This window comes from Mus caroli, chromosome 14 (assembly GCF_900094665.2).
Source record: "Mus caroli chromosome 14, CAROLI_EIJ_v1.1, whole genome shotgun sequence".
NCBI lineage: Eukaryota > Metazoa > Chordata > Mammalia > Rodentia > Muridae > Mus > Mus caroli.
Window position 1 is genome coordinate 56,889,165 of NC_034583.1, and position 21,142 is coordinate 56,910,306.

The following is a 21,142-nucleotide window of genomic DNA, read 5'->3' on the forward strand; positions in this document are numbered from 1 at the left end:
TGAGTGCTTGCAGCCTGGATTCCCACAGCAGGGTCAGGTAGACAGGATACATCGAAGCAAACCAGATCTGCTTGTCTGGGTTGCACCCGTGCCAACAGGAACCATGGGACCAAGAAAGATCATCAGCAGAAACAACAAGGAGCATCCTCAGATCCTAGTCATGGGCAACTGACAGGGAGGCCTCCTGGGTGACTGAATGAGTGGCAGGAAGGTGGTAAGGGTGAGACGTCTGGTCTCGTGGGTGTGGCAGAAAGGATAAGTGCCAGATGGATCTGGACCGAGATCACTGTGGCTGCCTGTGTGGCCTCAGACAAGTAACTTGAACATATGGCATAGGTATAGTGGAGACTGAATTCAGTCATGTATTCTTGAGTCTCCGCCACACCCACACCGGAGCCTCTCCCGGGAGGTAGTCCCATCCATAAGTAATTAGACACTTATCCTCCACCCAGGTGCCCCGCTGAAACCTAAGCTTCGCTAGGCCTCCTTCTTCACTGCGTCCCCAGAGGGAGCCAACAGCTATCCTACATTCTAAACAGTCTGGCTGTTCCTTCTGTCTCTGATGGCCCCTTTCCTAACCCAGGGTTCCTCCACCTCCCACTCGATGGACCACAGCCCCTGCCACTTTGCCTTTCACCTTCTTTCTGTTGTCTTTCTCTCACACCACAGACCAGCCATCTTCTTCCCTTTGTTGTGCACAGACCTGATGTGGCTTTCCTACCAGGCCTCTTCCAACCTCATACCTACCTGGTCAGAGTCAAGTTCAGCACCTCAGCCTCCATTACTCTCGCTTTCTCAGTCCACTGAGCTCCTGCTGCTCGGCTCACCACAGCTTACACCGCTGCGTCGCCGCCTTCAGCTCCTGTAGGAATGCTCCCTCTGGTCACGGGATCTCTCCCTCTTCCTTCTGCTTCAGTCAGCCCTGACCACTGAAACAGGCTGGAGGGCTTTGACCACAGGCATTGCTTTCTTTTCAGTTCAGGAAACTGGAAGTCTGAGTTCAGGGTACTGGAGTAGTTGGATTTGGGTGAAGGCTACCTTCCCTGCTGTGTACATGACCACTTGTTTGCCATATTCTGGTCTAGCAGACAGAGAAAGACAGAGAGAGAGAGAGACAGAGACAGAGACAGACAGAGAGAGACAGACAGACAGACAGACAGAGACAGAGAGAGACAGACAGACAGAGACAGAGAGAGACAGAGAGACACACAGAGAGAGAGATGTCGGGGTAGGGCTGGGTGGTAAGGGACAGAAGTGAAGGGAGAGGAAAGGCAGGCTAGTGCCAAGCTCAATGGCGTCCCCCAACTCCAGACAGGAGAGTGGGTCTCATGCTATAGCCCAGGCTGGCCCTGAGTTCACCATCCTTCTACCTCTGCTTCCTGAGTAAATACTAGGGCTACAGTCATAGTCCACCATAACTGATCTTCCTCATTTTATAAAGACATCAACCCCATCGAGGAGGGGCCCATCCCTATGACCTCATCTAAACCCAGACAGTCGCCATGATGCCCCCCATAGCCCCACCTTTCCAAACTATAACCTTGGGGGTAAGAACTTCAACATATGGATTTGAGAGGGACACAGATATCCCCCGAATACCCTCCACCTTCTTCGCTTAGCTAAGACCTGTTTCTTCCTGAATGGGATTCCATGGAAGCCCCTTTGGTGCCCCCAAAGCTGAGTAGCTGCCATTATATGTTTCCAGCCCAGAATTCTGGCTCTTCCTCTCCTCTCAGAGAGAATCATTTGCTTTTTCCACCAGTGTCCTGACTTTCTAACCCTCTAATCTGTTTGTTCTTGTTGTCATCTTTCAGGGCCACCGGGACCCAAAGGTGACCAAGGAAATGAAGGGAAGGAGGGAAAGCCAGGTAGCCCTGGACTTCCTGGATCTCGAGGTAATGGGGTACGCTGGGAGGAATCTGGGGGAGCGCTTCACATCTACCCCTGACACGCTCTTCCTAGGGATGATAGACAGCCACCGCTCGCTCTTCCACCAGGTGACTAAGAGGCTGTCAACTTAACCATAGAATGGGCCAAATGCTTTTCCCTAAGAAGTACCAGGATCTGAAGGAAGGGACTCCCAAGAGTCCCCAGATTCACTAAGCTGCTGCCCACATAGGAATCGGGGTTCACATGACCAGGGCCTTCAAGCGAAGACTGTCTGTGATGCTCGGAGCCTGACACTCTGCTGCCCCATCTCACTGCCTGATGCCCTGCAGCCTTTCTGAGGTTCATAGTCTCAGAAGTTTCCTATCGGGACTCGGACAAACATCTGAGTGTGCCCATTCCTGTGTTGCATGCAACGTTCCACTGAGTGAAGAGGCTCCAAGATGATGCGAGGAGAGGAGGCTTAGCGGGGAAGGGTCTGGTTATTTATTTTAGGGGGGTTATTCCTGACAAATCTCTAGGTACATTGCAGACGAGGGGAGAAGACAAGGCATGGAAGGGGAGTGCTCCAGCCTGACCTCCCCTCTGTCCTCAGCTCCACATCGGAGGATGCCCTGAGGCTCTCAGGACAGAAGAGCCACTTTTCCTGCCTCATGAATCATAGGGTGGGGGCCCTTCGGGCACATCTTGCAGTAGACTCAGAGATCACCGCAGGACTCTTAGACTCTGGGAACAGATGCATCATGTCAAGAAGAAAAAGAAAGGCATTCCATCAATTTCTTTGACGTCCTCACACCCTTGGGAGGCCACTGCCTCCCCTAGCCGTTTGCTATTAGCCCTGGGGTAATAACTGGGAGATAGGTTTCTTGTGCTGTGGAAAAAGAGGCCCAATGAAAACCAGCTTGCTCTCCAAGCAGGAAAGAACAATTAGGGACTTGATTAAGAAAACTGTGTTCTACAGCGATGACTAGTCTTGGGTCAGGACCCTTGGGCCTTGGGCTCTCACTCCATAAAAGTGTTTGTTGATTCTGGCTCTCCATGGTACATTCAGTGCAGGCTGTGGCCATGGTGTCTGATAGCCAAGAAGCTGGAGCAAAGCGCCTAATGGGATGGCTGCCTATGCACCCATTGATTGGTTTTTGTGGACATTCTTGTGCTTTTGACACTTTGTTTGTGGAAAGAAAGGGAGTGTTTTGTTTTTTTCATTTGTGTTTTTTTTTCCCCCTCTTCCTTTAAATAGGTTAAGGCGTCACCTCAGTCTCTTCCCTCTCACTAATGCCATCCCCACAGCATTCTCCTCCCTAATGACCAGTGAGAACCTTAGCCTAAAGCAGGACATGATGTAAAAGCAGGACATGTTGGTTAAATCATGAACTTCCTGTAAGAAAGAAGGGGACTCAGATCCTGCCTCCAAAGCCTTTTGCTGTGTGCCCTGGGGCAAGCATCTGGGAGACTTAGTTTCTTTATCTGTAGTATGGGTATAAATATCGCCCCCCCCCATGCATGTCATAAGGATTACATGAGATTCTTTATGCCTGCACACAAAGAGTAATCCAAAAGATGTTTGCAGAATTTAGAAATCCAGCATGCTTGCAGGTATCTGAATGGGACTGGCACTACCACTACCACAACAACACTAGGTCTTTCAAGAGTAAGGGGTCAGGGAAAAGTGATGTAGGTGTGTATGGGGAGGCTCTGAGCTGCCCTGTAGGATGCTAAGCAAGGGAAAGCAGAGGCTATGGAAGACCAAGTTCATATTAATTATTAAACTAGACAAGGGCATCTAATGGACATGAGTCTAAAGCTATACTCTTGTCTCTTCTCACCCCAGGTCTGCCAGGAGAGAGAGGTGACCCAGGACTGCCTGGTCCCAAGGGTGATGATGGGAAGCTAGGGGCTACGGGCCCCATGGGCATGCGCGGATTCAAAGGTAATACTGAATCTCGACACACCCTGGAGCTCACATTCCTTCAGTCCTAGAGTAGCATCCAGGAGAGTGCCGTGTGTGTGTGTGTGTGTGTGTGTGTGTGTGTGTGTGTGTGTGCATGGGTATATGTATACAGGTTGCAGAGATAAAAGCAGGGGACCTAGTGAGGGGTCTCTGAGAACAGAGCCAGGCTGCAGGCACCTTATCATTTGTCCTCAGTCCTATCAGACTCCTCTCCTTCTACATGCCCCCCAGCCCCCATGCTTACAACTTTATTCATTTTCTCCGGTTTAATTTGCCAACCATGCTTCTTCTGATATTTTTCCTTCTTTCCGTGGGTACTTCCCTTGCTCATCCTCATGGGAATCTACTTCTTCACGGTCAGTCTGGATTGTTAGATTGGCCAGGTGTGCTGTACACCATTAATCCTAGCAGGAAACAGAGGCAGGTAGATCTCTGTGATTCCAAGGCCACCCTGGTCTACACAGTGAACTTCAGGATACCCAGAACTACATAGAGGACCATGTCTCAGATAGATAGATACATACATACATACATACATACATACATACATACAAACATACTTACATAGATACATACATACATAGCTGCATAGATACATAGAGAGATACATAGAGAGATACATAGATACATAGATAGAAGATAAGGATACCTGATGCTCTTTGCACTGACTGCCTACATTTCACTCATTACCATGACAACTCAGAAAAAGTACTGCTCACCATCACCCCTGCCCCAACACATACACCCTGTGACTGAGAGGTATTCTGTTCTTGGAAATCATATTCTACTCTCTAGTGATCAAATGGACTGAGGTCTTTCTTTTATGATCCTAATTGAAAATATGTGATTTTTTTAAAGACCATATAAAAAGAGCCAATGCTTGTTGACAAATGACTAGACAGTACAGACATACACAGAGGGTAAAGTAGACCAGGAAGTCCTTTCTTCTTTGGCCCCTTTGGCTCCGACTCTGCAGAATAACCACTGTGAAATCTTTGGAGCACACACTGGTGGATACTTCTCTAAACATGTTCAGCCATGTATGTGGTTGGTTTCCTTCTTTTCAAGCCTGGGATCACAGTAAATACTCTCGCCCGGACAATTCTGACTGGCTTTCTTCACCACAGTGTGCAGTGGGCTTTGGACTTGCAGAGATTATGTTGGGAAGCCTTTAAAGTAGAAACCCCCCACACACACACACCTTTCTGTTGTCCACTGAGTGAGTGGGGCCAGGACGTTCTCCTTCTTTGTAGAGTGAAACGGAAGCTAAGAAAGATTTGACCTTTTAACTCAACCCTGGACAGGAAGTGCCACAAGTCCTTGGAAACTGTCTGCCCTACCAGAAAAACCAGCCTGACTTAGAACCTGACTCCATGGACAGCTGGAGCTCAACCCCTTCCTCTCCGATGAGCCTGAGTGCGAATTTCTCCAACACTGACTAACTTCGCTTCCTGCCTGGCATTCCTTGATGCTATATGGTAGATGGGGCTCTAAAGTGCTTTCTCATGGGACCCTTCTTTTTCCCTTATGACCAGAGCAGACACTTTAATTATCTTCTCCACAGCGCCCTCTGGTGGCTGCTGGCCCCTGCCTGAGGGATTCGCTGGCCTTGAGTTAGCAAGTCCATAGATAAAAAAATCTTATTTGTAGTGTGTTGTTTCCATTCCTAACACCAGCTTTCCTTCCGTTCCAGGTGATCGAGGCCCAAAAGGAGAGAAAGGAGAGAGAGGAGAGAGAGCTGGTAAGGAAGTTCTGCTGGGTCCGTACTCTGGGGCACAGGTGAAGCCTGTGGTCAAAGGTCAGGTGCTGAAACCACACTCTGGGACTTAAGCATCAAAGAGTTCCCCCTCCCACCTTTTAGCCTTCATTGGCCCAGCAATATGTATCATCAACCCCTAGGGGTGTAGGCCTGGGGTTGTATAGATGGATCTAGAGGTTTCCTTCCCACAGCACCCTGTAGCACCACTAATTCCCTATATACAATCTTTGTAAAGTGGAGAGAATAGGAATCCTGACCTCTTAGGGCTATGGTAAGACTATAACAGAGTCTGGACACCTGATTCAGAGCTCATGAAGTGTTAGCCATTAATATTTCATACCATACACCAACTCAGACATACTTCCTAAAAATCACTGGAGGAGATGTTGGCTAAAACTCGGCTCCAGACTTTGTAGAAATGGCTTGTGCAATGCTCAGAGAAACACACCGAGGCTCAGTGGACCCTCTTTTGTCTTCTCCTTTGCTACTTCTGAGGCCATGAGGCTTAAGACATTCCCTGGCAACCACACAGTTGGGCCCCTTTGCTGAAATCCTTCCTGTAGCCATTGTAAGAGAGCTGACTGATCCAGCTGAACCACATTTTTCTGAGGTGTATCTTCCCAATGTGCCATGTGTAGACTCCCAGAAAGACTGTTAGGAAGAACACACAGAACCTCTTAGCCAAGATCCAAACAAGAATAGAACACCTGGCATTCGGCATTCAGCACCATTGGCTCTGAGTGTGTATTCAAGAGAGCAGGGGTGGATGGTGGATTAGCATGTCTATAGGCACCTGTGCTCCGGGCATGACTTCAGGGCATGTGGCCTGGGTACAGAGTTGGGGAAGTACAACCTGAACTGTTTACTGAGGGGCTCCCAAAAAAGGTGGTGAATGTGGTCTTTGGGGTGCTGCCTACTCCTGGGCTTAGAATCAAGCATGTTTGCGTCTTCTGACAGAATGTTGCCAAGGTGGCTGAGAAGGACTGAACTGTGGCATTTAGTTCTGAGACATAAACAACGTGTGGAGGGTCGGGCAGGAAGAGAGGAGCTATGTGGAAAGATGACCTTTGAGAATGAGATCCGAAACGCTGCCCACATACCAGAGGGGTCTCACTGGAGACTGTCTGCCAACTGTTTTCTTAGCTGACTTGAGAACCCAAACAGGAGGTCACAGCCAGCAGAGTGAATATGGTCATTGTCTACCTGAATAGCGCTGGTTACACTCTGAGACTGAGGAGGTGGAAGCCAAATCTGGCTGGTGTGAAGTTCCCCAGTCAGAGGCTGGGGAAGAGAGCCCATTCACTTGACCTTATAGCCTATGGATGACCCAGCCAGCGACTGGCATCAGCTCTGAATTTGTCTCCCAGGGGAAGGAAGGTTTCTTTACTGTCATAAGGAGACTATATTCAGACTGGAGCCCAGAGCTCATACACAAATCCTAAGCTTGTACAAAACTTTTAGCTACCTTTCGGAGACCCCAGAATTGGTCTCCTTGTGCCATGGAACTGGCAGGTGAGGGGTCTTGGCAGACTGTAAGATACTCGTGCTGTGAAGAAAAGCATCAAAGGGGTACAGGAACTCTAGAACCATGGTACTGGAAGTCTACCATTCATCTTCCCCCCCACTGTTAGAGGCCCAGAACTGAGCGCTGGGTCCCTGGCTTCCTTAATCTGGAGTGGGAAGTCGGGCCACAGTCTTGGAGCAGTGGCTTCTTGGGTGGCATGGTTGGGCTCCCCAGAGTTCCTAGTGAGTTCCTCTTTCCTCATGGCTCTAGACGCTGACAGAAGACCCAGGCTGACCGAACCTTTGCCTCGGTTTAGAACTGAGGTCTGACTCTGGTTGGCAGCGGAGTTATCTTCCCACAGCCTCAACTTCCTAGGTTGCGTCTGGCCATGCCTAGTCATATGTCCCCTGTCCCTGAGGTGTTACTTATATCCCTGAGACCCAGGCTCTGAGGAGAGGCCCATGGTTCATCTTTCAGAAAACTGTGGAAATTCTGATGGACACAGTGCCTACTACGACTGGGGATTTCTTAGTCATTCCCTGGTTCCTTGGCAGTCCCACCGTGGGATCCATGGAGTAGGAAGTGTGAGTTCGCAGAACCAGAGAACCTCAAAACCCTGAGCTGAGTGGTGCAGGATTCTGGCAGCCGGTGCCTTTGCCAAAGGCTTGAAACCTTTACCAAATTCCTCAGGTTAACCTGTAACTCAAATGCCTGAAGTTCCTTCCAGCAGGGAGTGTTACTATAGTAACAGTGTTCATGAGAGAGAGATACCTCTCAGTGGCTAGTGGCCAGTGTGTGGTATTAGGGAAAACTCCTGGGGGCCATGCTTGCAGTCAGTGTGAACATGCTTTGCAGAACAAAATTCTTGCCGGTGTTCACTCATATTGAATCTGGAGTTGTGGGATTTGGGAGTGGTGGATAGGTTCAGATCACTTCCTGTCCCTGTTCCTAGCTCCACCCCTGCAGGTCAGACTCTAGGGCTACCTGCTGAGATGGTGGTTGCAATGGGTCTAAAATCCAGACCTCTTGGTGTTTTTCTTGATGAGAAGTAAAGACTTTTATTTTCCTTTTAAGCCTTAGTGACACCAATCATCCCATAAAACCCCGTTAAATAACCCTGGCTTTTGGAGATTTGGCCAGGGAAAAAAACAAGATCCATATGTACATCTCAAGGAAGACAGACATTTGTTTTACCTTGGAATGTGATCTGTTTGCAAGATACAAATGTGTGTACAAAGTTCTGTTTAAATCCCAGTGCGTACATTTTAAGCGGTATATAAGCTCAGGTTGTTTGAAAAACAACAAAAACTTTACTCTGTTTGGTTTCACATGAAAAGAAACTATGCAGCCTGACATGAGGTGAATCCCCAAGTCAATATTAATCAATGGTTATCACTGGAAGTGTGTTTTGTTGTTTAAGTAGAGGGGTTTCTGGGTCCCAGCAGGATCCAGACTCAAACACATACACACATGCAGGGACCTCATTATCTCTACCATCCAGCATCACAAGGAGAGAGACAGAGACAGAGAGACAGACAGACAGACAGAGACAGACAGATACAGAGAGACAGAGACAGACAGAGAGAGACAAAGAGAGACAGAGACAGACAATGGAGGGAGAAGGATGGCAGGGAGGGTTGAGGGAGGGGGGAGAAGGAGAGAGAGTGACCAAGGAAGGGAGATTCCAATAGTTTTCCAATGGCTGCTGGGATGTTGCTACCTCTATTTAAAATAAAGGAGGGGAAGGGACTCTTTAAAGTGTGCACATACACACACACACACACCCCAAAGCTCACAGCTAGTAACTGAAATATAGAGAGATGCACATTTCACTCAGGAAAATCAGCTTGAAGCAAAAACTGAAGCAAAATGCAAAATGTCAGAGAGGAATAACAAGGAAATGGTAAATGGAGATGGAGATGAAGTACAGCAGAGCCAGCCCCAGGGCAGGTGGGGGTCACCACACAGGAATTAGGGCAGAACTGACTTTGAAAAAGAGTAGAGGCCAGAGAAGATGAGGGGACTCTCGGGGAGTGGGGACTGGCCTTTCTTACTTCTATCAGAATGAGAAGGTATGTGGGTGGAAAGCTAGCTTGAGTGACGAGAGACGGGACACCCATCCCTTTGGCAAATATCTATTGAGTGTTCGCCCCAGGAATTTCCATCTAGCAGAGGGGAAAGACTCATTAAAAGTTACTGGTGACCTTGGGAGGGGCTGTGGTGGAAGTGAGGGAGGGGGAGGCAAGGTCAGAGAGGAGTTGTGATCCAAACTCTGAAGGGGAAGTTGAGGTCTAGTAGATGCTTGAGGAAAGAGATGGATGGCATCCCAGCTTCAGGGAGCTGTGCGTGGAGCTGATAACCCAATAAATGGGCTGAGTAAGAATTTAAGGTATTGGAAACAAAAATCCAAGCCCAGGGGGACAAGTGAGAATCCCTGCAGAACTTTGCAGTGGTCGGAAGGTTAGCTTTGACCTGTTCACTTTAGAAAGTCACCAGCGGGTTGAAAGCAGACGTGAGCACTATGGGGTAGCTAGGAGGGCCAACCAGAGGCGAAGTCATCCCTCCTCCTTCCCAAGACCTGGGGCATGTCCTTCCTCCCCGGGTACAGTCCCCTCTGTAAGTCCAAGCCGCTCCTCTGCTCCAGCTCCTGCTTGGGTCTCAGGGGTCCTGTCTTTTACAAAGTCTTCTTCTGACGCATCATCCAAAAACGAAGACAAGACCCAAACTCCGCCAAACTCTAAACAAACAATATGTACCACGGGGCAGCTCAGAGAAAACCACTTGTTTCTTCTGAGCCCGTTCACAGGCTATGACCTCAAGCTGGCTTGTCCCATACCACAGGTTCCTGGCACCACTCAGGGGTCCTACTCTATCTGCTCAGAGTTAGTATGGACCCCACAGGCTCAGTGCTCAGTCTCACGGGACCCCCAGTTTAGATTCAGTTGCTGTAATTGGTGCTTCCCGCGGCCTTCTTGAGTTCAGTCATTTGCGAGGATGGTTCACGGAGTGGTACCTCTTCCTGATTTCTCCCTTCTAAAGGACATTCTCACCATCCCTGGGCAGCTGAAGAGAGACAAGAATGGGTCTTGTGCCCAAGCAAGGAAAAATACTAAGGCCAGTGTCGAAAGAAGCGAAGTCGCCCTTGGGAACCCAGCAGTGCTGAGGCCACCAAGAGAATGCTAATATCTAAACACATGTGAGCGAGTGCAGGAGTCTCAGGCCAGTGCCTGAGAAGGGCAGCTATTAGGAAACAATAAACAAATGAATGTTTGGCATGTGCACTAAGCAAGAATTAGCAGCCAGAGGCATATTGGGGATTTGGGAGGGCTAGATGCTTTCAACTGCTATTCTCGTGGGTTATTCAGGCCTGCTAGTCAAGCCAACCAGTTTCTGTTCTGGGTCCAGCCCTGTGCGAGCGCACCCCCCCCCCGCCCCCCGCCCATGGCTCTGTGCTAGTTAATCTTTCTGCCCAGTGCCAGGAGACAGCTCCCTTAGGACTTAGAGGTTTACTCTCAGGGATTTGCCCTGCGAAAATTCTTAGTAACAAAACCTCAGGCAGAAGGAGAGCAAACAGAGCTTTGGCAGCTCTGGAGAGATGGCTCCGCAGTTAAACAGGCTAGCTGCTCTTCCAGAGGACTCAAGTTCGACTCCCAGCACCCAAAAGGGGTGGCTCACAGTGCCTGTAACTCCAGTTCCAGCAGACCCAAAACTCTCTTCGGGACTACACACACATGACATACACATTTAGAAAGAAACCCAACTAAAATTTAAAAACAACAAAAAGGCAGAGGTGGCTGAAACCACCAAAGAACTGAAGCTTGGGTCATTAATGTGGGTTTTGTACAAAGAAAGTTTAGGTTGAAGTAGAGTTGAGATGCGTATGAAAACTAGGAGTGACTGGACTGTTTGTTTAAAAAACATTTCAAACAAACCCAAGAGTGATGTGATTCCCAGCCTAAGCTTGCTCTCTCTCTCTCTCTCTCTCTCTCTCTCTCTCTCTCTCTCTCTCTCTCTCTCTCTCTCCTTGTGATGCTGGGTAGTAGGGGATAATGAGGACCCTGCAGATATAACTGCAGAAGACTGAGGGCTGCCAGGGCTTAATGTCCTAACTCCACAGCCCCTCCCATTCTGTGGAAGACACCTTGGTGGGTACTTGGAGTCAGTTTCAGATGGTCTGGCCTCCTACCATGGGTGGCAGCCAGCTTCTATTCTTCATGAAGATGTTAGTGAGATTTAGGTAGAAAAGGAAAGAAATGAGAGATCTCCAAGGTGGTCTTGTGGGTGCTGTGACAGCCGAGCTTCATGCTGGCTTTCTTCCTGACTCAGTCTGGGAGGGACACTTGCCACTTCCAACCACACCACAGTCCCCACCATGATCTTCCCTCTGGCTCATGCTGAGTTTCACACCACAGAGACAGATCACCAGCCCATTCTAGGGGTATTATCATTCCCTCAAACAGAGGCAGCCACTACAGAGAGGGCATGTCCTCACCCAGGGTGACAGCGTTAGTACTGTTTGGGTCTCCAAGTGACGGTTTGCAGTATGGATGTAGGTACAGTGCTTGGTCCTGGACTTGGAAGAGCCCAGACTAACTTAGGAACCGGGATGTGGAAGGAGAAAGAATACCACCTGCCCCCACCCCTGAGGAGTAGCCATTGGACTGAAGGGATGGGGAGGGGGGATGGGAGCTGGTTAAGCAATAGATCCATAAAGCCTTTGCCAGGGAGGTCTTTCAAATGTCAGCATGACTCTCTGGAGGGCTTGAGTAAAGAAGGCTCAAGGCTTGCTGACATTATCAGTGCTCTCTGACTGTCACCTGGCTCTCCTGGCTCCCTTTCTAGCTCTAAAAAAAAAAAAAAAAAAAAGGTTGATTGGTTCTCACCTTTTGGTGCCATTTGAAACCAGGAAAATTTTAAAAAACAAACAAACAAAAAAAAAACCCAACAACAACAACAAAGATGGATGGAGAAGAGCCTCATCTATCTACACAGCTGCCCAGTACCAGTCGGTGCCTACAAACGTAGTTGTGAGGAGCTTCGGCCTTTGACCCTCTCTCACTAGCTCCCGCTAGCTCCAAGCATTCTTCGTTTATTGTTTAACAGACACATCTTTAAGATCTAGTTTTANTGTGTGTGTGTGTGTGTGTGTGTGTGTGTGTGTGTGTGTGTGTGTGTGTGTGTGTGTGTGTGTGTGTGTGTGTGTGTGTGTGTGTATGCACAAGAGTAGGTGCCTGAGATGGAGGCCTCAGCCAGCAGAGTTGATGTTACAGATGGCTGTGAGCCACCTTCTGTAGGCACTGGGGTTCGAACTCATGTCCTCTCCAAGAGCAGATGGCACTCTTAGCTCCTGAGCCACCTCTCCGGTCCCAAGATGCATCTTAGAAGATTTGTTTCCTTACTGTGTATATGCGTGGAAGTCAGAGTACAGATTGCAAGAGTCTGTTCTCTCCTTCTACCACGTAAGCCCCAGGGATCAAACTCAGATTGTCAAGCTTGGCAAACATCTTAACTCATGGAACCATGCTACTAGCCCCTAAACACTTCTTTACTGTCAAGTACCAGGAACCAGGCAGCCAAGGAATAGCAGCATCAGAAAGCTGTGCACATAGTTTTTGAAGACTATGTGACCAAACTGGGGAGAGGAAGACATGAGTCAGCGATTTAAAAGGCCAATACTGGGGACTCGGGGATGGCTCTGTTGGTGAAGTGCTTGCCTCGTGGGCAAGAGAACCTGAGTTCAGATTCCCAGAATCCACATAAAAACCCAGTGTGGGGGCACACACGTGTAATCCTAGCGCTGGACAAGAAACCACAGAGGATTCCAAGCCTGCTAGCCCTCCTGAGCTGTGAAGCCCAGCCTCGGGGAGAGACCCTGACTCAAAACACAAGATGGAGAAAAGGAAGGGAAAGACACCTGACTCTGATCTCTGGCCTCCACAGACAGACAGACAGACAGACAGACAGAAATAGAGAGATAGCAAGCAATACAGTCATACAGTTAGGGCAGTGACACCTTGTGGAATGCTACATCTTCTACCCAGTAAAGTCCTGAGTTTCCTGCTGTGACTTCCATCCAGAGACCCCATCACAAGGGGGACCCAGCACAGGGAAGACCCAGAAGTGGTCATTTCTTCAGCTGACCTAAAGAAAATCTTTTTCCCTTCTCCACTCTCCTTGGAAGAGAGTGGCAATGGTCCCTTGAGAGCATTTAATAAAATATCCCGAAGAGGTGCCAAGTCCCCTGTTAGGGTCAGAGCAGATATCCACCCCCAGCAATGGGGTTTTGTATCCACAGGCCATACCCTCCAGGAGAGCCTCCCCAAGGATACAGTCCTTCACTTCAGGGATGGCTCCTAAGCTCCCATATGGATCACATTTCCTGTTGAGAAGTGTCACCCCAGCCTAGGGGGTGGGGACTTTCAGGCCAGCTCAGGGCATGAGGAGTTCTTCCTTTATAAGAGAATGAAAGTTCAACTTCTTTAATGGGCAGATGGTCTAAATTATCCCTGCCCCCCCCCCTCAGCCCGCCCCTTCGCAGCTGCAGAAACTGCAGCGCCCATTTCCCCAGGCCTGTGTGTTTATTTCCACTCTCCACAACCTCTTTTCTTCCTTCTTGTTTTTGGTTTGGCAGGAGGGGACTGAAAGGCACAGCAAACAAACATCAAGGGACTGGACCACTCTGACCATAGCTTGAGCTCTCCCCCTTGCTTTAGAAACAGAATTCCTGGGCTCTAGGACTCTCCCATGCATAGCCAAGGGAGGTTCTGAGTAAGTTAGTGCTCTATCTGGTTCTTGGAGCCCTTAAAACGTGGTCTGAGTCCCACTCACCCATCTACCCCTCTATTCTTTCATTAAGTACAGGATGTTGAATACTTCGTTGTACCATTGTTAACATTTGGTTTTGAGTCCAGGGAGGAACCTGCAAAGATGTCCAAATTTCTTATGTACTAGGGTATCTGCAAAGATGTCCAAATTTCTTATGTACTAGAACAAAGAATTAAACTATGAATAGTGACAATATTATTAAATTAATAATTGTTACTAGTTACTAAAAGAGAAAGAGGCACTCCTGAGAGTGGAAGTGGGCTGGAGCCCTGAGACAGATGCCAGACTCAAAAGCCCTGAATCCTCCCACTATCATTTAGGAGCCTTTATAAGTCCTTTACACAGCACCGACTTCTCAGATGGGACTTTTCTTGGGCATTTTCTATTTTGTTTTACATTCCTTTTGCTAACTTGTTTTTTTTTTCTTTTAATCTTTTTTCCCCTAAAAATCTGATTTGTTTGTTTATATCTGGGTATATGTACATGCACATGAGTCCAGGTGTCCACAGAGGCCAGAAAAGGGTGTCAGATCCCCTGGAGCTGCAATTACAGTCAGTTGTACACAACCAACACAAGTTCTGGAAACCAAGCTCTGGTCGTCCGAAAGAGTGGCAGAAGCCAGTTCTCTTAAGCACTGAACCATCTCTCTAACTCAGTTTGTCAATCTTAATGACTCTTTCTCTATATCTACTTGCCTACCCCATCAGGGCCTCAGTGCCTAAATGGGGACACAACTGGACGCTGAATGGCTGCCATCTTCTCACAACATAGTGGAGGAGTAGAGCTCACAGGGATGCAGAAGAGAAAATTGCGGCACAATAATTCTCAAAGATGAAGAGCACCCTTTAGGAAAGTTTCCCTGAGAGGTGACCTCCATGTGCCTTGCAAGGCTGGACAGGTGGTGAGCTTATAGCTCAGCTGATGCCACATCTGGCTCTCTCTAATACTGCTGTAGCTATACATGAAGACCACCTTCAAAGTATTCAAAACACCCCAGACCGTTCAAAACTGACCCTGTATTGGAGGGTTTCAAATCTCCACACAGCTGATTGATTCCTGTGTGCATTCAGACAGGGTTTTATGTCTGAGACACAGACTCAGTAGCTCAGGGCAGTAAGTGCTGAAGACCCCGAGGGGCTGTCCTAAATAGAGAGAAAGCACCTTGCATTCAACAAGGGTTGCTATTAGACAGCAGCCATCAGTGTTCAGCCTGAGATGCACACTGTTTGGAAAAGGAGAGGCTATTGCTATGAGCACCCTGTAGCAGCTGTGTGACCCTGGGCAAATCACTTGACTGTTCTGGGCCCATGTCTAACGTTGAATGAGAGAAGTTATGACAACTAAGTCATGAAGTAGTTGTGAAGGACACTAAGATACACATACGAAGTACTTTGTATCTTGAGCGCCTGGCATTCAGGGAACTCAGGGGTAGAATTGCATTCTCCATGCTGATTCTGCTTCACTTGCAAGCTCCCCCTATGATATGCCCAGGACAGGGCTTTAATGTGGTTTGGTCTGGGGACAGCTCTGAGCCATCAGAGAACAAAGCATGCTGGAAGTTCCAAGGCTACTTCAGCCTGGAAACCAGCTCTAAGAGATGGCAGCTACCAGCCACTTACATGACCCTCCCAAATCTGCCTGGAGTCAGAGGGATGGAGCAACTTGCTCAGTTATGCTGAGAGCAGAAAGACATTTCACAGTTTACCCTTCCCCCCAGTAAATGCCACAAAACCCTAAACAGGGTGTGCAAGCAAGGTAAAGGAGCCTGTGGATGAAGAAACGCCAGGGACAGCCCGAGATGCCAGCACCTGGAAGTGAAACCAGATGCTGGTTTGAAAGTCCTGGCTGGGGTGGGTTCCCAGGAGATATTGTGCCTTCCCTCCTATGCCCAGAGGCAGGGTAAGCAGCTGTCAGGCTTGTGGAAAGATCAGAGATTTGAGTCTGGGGTAGGGGTGGGGAGAAGCCCAAGGCAAGGCCACTTCCTACCTGGTACTTAGGGAACCACGAGCCAGATCCAGACTCTCCCCCGATCCTGCTTCTTCTACATGTGTGCATACAGAATAGCAAGAGCAAAGCCATGTTTGCTTTGAGAGAAGAATCCCCACACATTAGCTTTATAAGGGCTGTGTTAGGCACCCAAGAATGGCCTGGGCCCTGGTGCAGAATTCCCATCTCATTCCAGAACTGCCATGCTTAGCAAATCATATCCAGTTTGCATTAGTCTGCAGAGAGTTGCTGACGACGGCAGGAGCCAGGCTTCTGCACCACTCCAATCCCATCCACCAGTCTCTGCCCTAGCATGTAGAGGAGCCAGAAACTGGGGAGAGTAGAGGAAGTGAGGAGGGACCCACCCAAGTGTAGGGAGCAGCCCCTGGTCCTGTGTAGATTGGCTTTCTGCATGCCATCCCTGCTAGGGCCCGTGCTATGCAAGCCATCCCCAGCAGTCCATGGAGGCACCCAGAGGCACTCACAGTTGCTCTCTCTGTGACCAGTTTACCTATGTTTCCAGAGAGGACACGGGCCAGTGGTGCCAACACTCCAGCCTAGCTGACGAGGGCAGAGGCACCCCATTTCTACTCACCAAGACCACAAGAGCAAACCTTCCTGACTTTATGCAAACCTCTACTAACAACAGAGCCCCTCAGAGGCAGGTTACCAGTCAGTCATTAGATGGGTGTGCCCCCCGCCCCCGTGTTCTGTTCTCTTTAGATGTTTCTGGGAGTCATGAGTGCTTTAGGTAATGGGGCCTGGGAAATGGCCCATCATATAGGCAAATCTTGCATAGTCTGGAATGAAGGGGTTACTGAAACCCAAGGCTGTTCTGGGCACACAGCCGTAAGTAAGGGGACAGCTTGTCTAGTGTCTCATCATGGCCTAGTGACTCCAATTCCTGATGCTCAGCCAATTTTGCTGCTGCTTGCACTCCCCCCCCCCCACCTCCACATTCCCCAGCTCATATTCTTGAGAGATTCTGAGTGATTCTGTAATTTTCACTACAGTGGTTTGGACAGACCTTCTGGGCCTTTCCCACAAACAAGGAAGTGCCACGGGCTGTGGGCACATCACACTCCTTGATCGATTTATCAAATCTCACAGCCTAACCACATTAATTGGCAAAGTCAAGTTGGCACTAGTGATAGGATACTGAACAGACTCAAATGGCAGTAACTACTGCCACGGGGCAAGGAATTCTGCACGAAGCGTACTCTGTCTCAATTTGAACAGAGGTGACATGAAGAGGGGCCAAGAAGGGCTTGGTGGGGCCAGGAAAGTAAAGTTACAAAAAGAAGGAAGCCAGGTGGTCCCAGAGGAGCCTGTATGCACTCGGTAACCGGAGTTTATCAAAGTGAGCTGCTGTCGTCCAAGAGATGCTGGGGACAGAGGTCTTGCTATCAGTGCTCATGTGGGAGACCTCAAGTCTGCTCCAGGAACTTACTGTTGACTGACAGCTCCTGTAAGCAGGCTTATAGTGATTCTGGGGCATTGGCACTGAGTTGTTGGAAATGATATCTGTGTCTTCTTGAGGCCCTTCAAGGCCAAGATAGAAGTTCCAGTTAAGGGGAGGGTTCGAAGTGGACTGGCTTGGGTTTGGCCATGGTCCCCTGATCGGGCCAGGAAATGACAATAGAAGCCAACAGAGAGAAGTAGTCAGCCTTGTACACCAGACTCAAAGGAACGCTCGCTGCACGCCTTGGTGTGCCCTGCCCATCCAGTTCATTCTCAGCATGCTCCTCTCCTCACTGCCTGGGGATGCTGCCTCAGACCCATGGTTGCTGCGTTTAGTAGGGCATGACCTGGGATTGCTCCACAACACTGTGTCTCGGGCCCAGATGGGTATGAAAGCGGGGCAGGAGCACTCTAGTTATTCTTGCTCATTAAGACAAAACCCCATCCATCCATGCAGCTCTGGCCATCAAACCTCTGTTTAGCTCTCAAAGCTAGCTTGGATCAATGCTGAGCATCCAGGACTGTCCTTCCAAGGGAAATGAGTTAGGTACATGTGGCCCAAGGGTAGGAGCTTCCTAGAGCCATCTCAAGCAAGGGCCCTGTGGTCTGCGGAGTGCTGGCTCCAGGCCTTGGGAATCCAGAGTTAACTGTCTACCAGCTTCCCTGGGTGGGATGACCCAGTTCTGGGAGTGAAGAAAGAAACAGTGCTCTGTGATTTGGGCCTTCCAGGAACAACAGTTTCCTCGGCTCCAGTCTCCTTATCTCTCATGGGGCTGGGGTAGCCAGGGAATCCCTGAGTCCCCAGCCGCTGCTGGCACCCTATGACTCAAGGTGAAAGACAATGTTTCCGGTCCCACTCTCCCTTGGCATCCATTCTAACCGTGCAATGTGGTTGGGAGTTCCAGAGCTGGATCTGGACGGAGAACTAAGTGAACAGTTGGAAATAGAAACGCATACACCAGCATATTATTATAAGGAGTGAATAGGTCATGCACAGGAGAGGGACAGGCTCACCAGGTTTCCTCCAGTGCTTAGCTTCATCTTTCCCCTGTCTCACAGAGCAGCACACTCACTTCCCATGTCACTCAGAGCATCCGAGCCCTGCAAGGGTGTGGCAGCCATCATGGTTCACCCACACAACCCCAGGGAAGCTGATGCGTTTCTATGAATTTCTAACAAACATGTGACAATTAAAGTACATTTTCTGGGCTTCTGCTCATCATAGTTGTGAAGCAGATTAATAGAACAAGCCCAGAAGGTTAAGTATCCAGTGCAGACCTCAGCTCTCCTACTCACAGAGGCTGACTTGGATAAGTCCCATCACCTCTTTGGGCCTCTGGGCCCTCCTGTCCCATGAAGGTTTTATGTCATGGCAAAGTCTTGGCCAACTGACAAATTCCATGCTTCTCTGTCATTGGTGATGATTGGAAAAGCCCAATTATTGTGTCAACATTAATTAAAGTAACTCCATGCACTACATGATGGGATGCCTGAAGCCCACAGCTAAGTGTAGCATTTCCTAGTCCAGATCCACTTCTTCTCCACAGCCTGACCCCAAGTGTGTCCTTTTCCCCCTTCAGTGGAGAGGCAGGTTTGGGTCTGGGAACCCTGGAGCTTTCTTTAGGAGTGAGGGTGAGGACCAGGAACAGCCTCAGTAATGGGCAAAGACAGTTCAGCATGCCAGGAAATGGGAGGCAGTTTCTAGGAGCTGGAGTAGCAAGGTAGGAAGCCATAGCAGAGATCAGAAACCCTGCCATCCCAAGAAACTTGTGGGTGAATCAAAGAGCCCCTTGAACTGCAAGAGCGAGGAGGCCACATGGCTGCAAGGGGCCAATGCCCTGTCCTGACTACCTTATGTGTTTCTTCCAAGTAGTGAGGCTTCTGGACTAAGCCCTGGAATGGCTTCAGGCTTCTCAGTATAAGGGGAAACCACCTACCTCCAGGTGTTGTGGGGGTCCACAATTCCCAACCCCAGAGCAGAAGGGGGAAGAACAGAGGCCCAGCCCTGTGGACATCTTAGTATCTCAGCTTAGTTTGGCAAGGTGAAGGCTACAGATGGGAAGCTCTGCCCAAGAGCTGAGGACTGCAGGTTAGGGACTAACCATCCCATAACCTCCATGATTCAGGTGAGGGACAACTGCTTAAGCAACTGGAGTTTTCCAGTCATGGAAAGGCATGGCAGGCAAGCCATGGTAAGGAATTCATGGTGGCAGAAGAGGGCACATTGTCTCTGTAATCAGGAAGCAGAGAGCAAACAAGATATTGGGCCAGACTTGTTCCCCACTTACTCCCGAGTTTCCACCTCCTAAAGGTTCAATACTTTCCAAGGAGTACCACCAGCTTGGGACCAAGTGTTCAAGCACAGGAGCCTATAGTTTGTGTTCAAACCACAACACTAGCTGAGGCTGGGTCTGGTTAAGTTGGAGCTGACATATTAAATATGGGGTGGGAGCATTTCTGGATGATGGGTGATTGTTTAGTTGGAAAACTCTACCTTGAAGCAGAAACTGCTGGGAAGAAGTCCAATAGAAAACCTTCTATCCACAGAAAACCCAAACATATAAGCAACACACGACATTCTACCTGGCTGGGCTAGAGACAGATTCTCAGTGGAAGGCATGGTGACACCCCAAATATGTGGATGGGAGTAGCCACCCCCTCAAGCCTGGATACACTGCATCTCCATGACGCTCTGTAGGCACAAGGGGGCCAAGGACTATTTAGGGACCTGTCTCTTGACTGAGGTCCCTGAGTTGGGGTAGTCGGTACCTTAACCAGGAAAATCTCAGTGTATATTTTGCAAGAAGGTTAAAAACAGAATTGAGATTTGTTGGGGGTGGGGGGAAGACATTTGAAGAAACACAGCTGGCAGCCATATTCTTTGAGGCATGGCAAGAGTAAGATGGGCCATCTGTCCAGATGAGTCCCAGAGGAAAGAACAGCTTTTCAGATTCACTGTGACCCTTTGGGGGCATGCTGCATCTATTGACCCTATAGGCAGGTCGTAATTTCCCCTGAGGGGGCAAGTGACAAAGAACAAGCTCTTTGGTATTTGAAATGACTAAGATCTGGGTGGGGTGACATTTCCAGGCCACTCTCTAGTTTACCCCCCCCCCCTGCATAGGTACTAAGTCTCTTTTCAGCCCCTGAGATGAATGTTGTGCTAGCTGGGAGGAATATTCTACTAGGGACCCATGACTCTGTGTGGTGCATAGGCCGTGGGTGACATCTTTAAAGATGATGTTATGAATCCCATCATTTTGGTGACCACATTTCCAATGTAAAGTTGCCTTGCATTCAAATACTCTTGTGTCACTTCTGTATACATTGAGACCTGCTAATAATTTCAACATGTCACTATCTAAATGACATTTTCCAAATGTCCTTAGCATCCACCAAAATCCAAGACAGGCCACATCCTTGTTTTCTCAAGAAGTGAGTGGACTTGTTGTCCACTGCAATCTGAGTTTTGAGTCTAAAACCCAGAACAGCCTTGTGGAAAGCCATTGGGCTATTGTGGGGCAGTAATGTAGTATGAGGATTGGTGCCTTGAGGTTCACTGATGGCGGACTCTGTACTCAGCTCCCTCACCAAAACCCTGGTCTGAGTTGTACTCTCACCAGGTTCTGTATTATCAGGGGAGTTAGTGCATTTCTGGATACCTGTGTTTTAAACACAGTGGATACCTCAGTGTCACTGACTCTGAGCCATAAAACAGGATCACCTGAGAGAGTAAGGCACTTATATTAGGAAGGAATAAATATGTCTA

At 48.9% G+C, this 21,142-nt stretch overlaps 1 protein-coding gene across 3 annotated transcripts in view; it reads left to right on the forward strand.

Annotated features, from left to right (window-relative positions):
• The window catches only part of Scara5 (scavenger receptor class A member 5), a 98,124-nt gene that overhangs the window by 70,178 nt on the left and 6,804 nt on the right, over positions 1 to 21,142 (forward strand). Inside the window, exons 5-8 of one of the 3 annotated variants that reach the window (XM_021182566.1) lie at positions 1,815 to 1,895; positions 3,719 to 3,817; positions 5,532 to 5,579; positions 6,555 to 8,321. In XM_021182566.1, the coding sequence (XP_021038225.1) occupies positions 1,815 to 1,895; positions 3,719 to 3,817; positions 5,532 to 5,579; positions 6,555 to 6,574 (248 nt within the window). In that variant the 3' untranslated portion in view covers positions 6,575 to 8,321. Of the gene's footprint in view, positions 1 to 1,814; positions 1,896 to 3,718; positions 3,818 to 5,531; positions 5,580 to 6,554; positions 8,322 to 10,140; positions 10,249 to 21,142 lie in introns of those variants that run through there. The other 2 variants (XM_029469345.1, XM_021182565.1) reach the window with 2 other exon arrangements.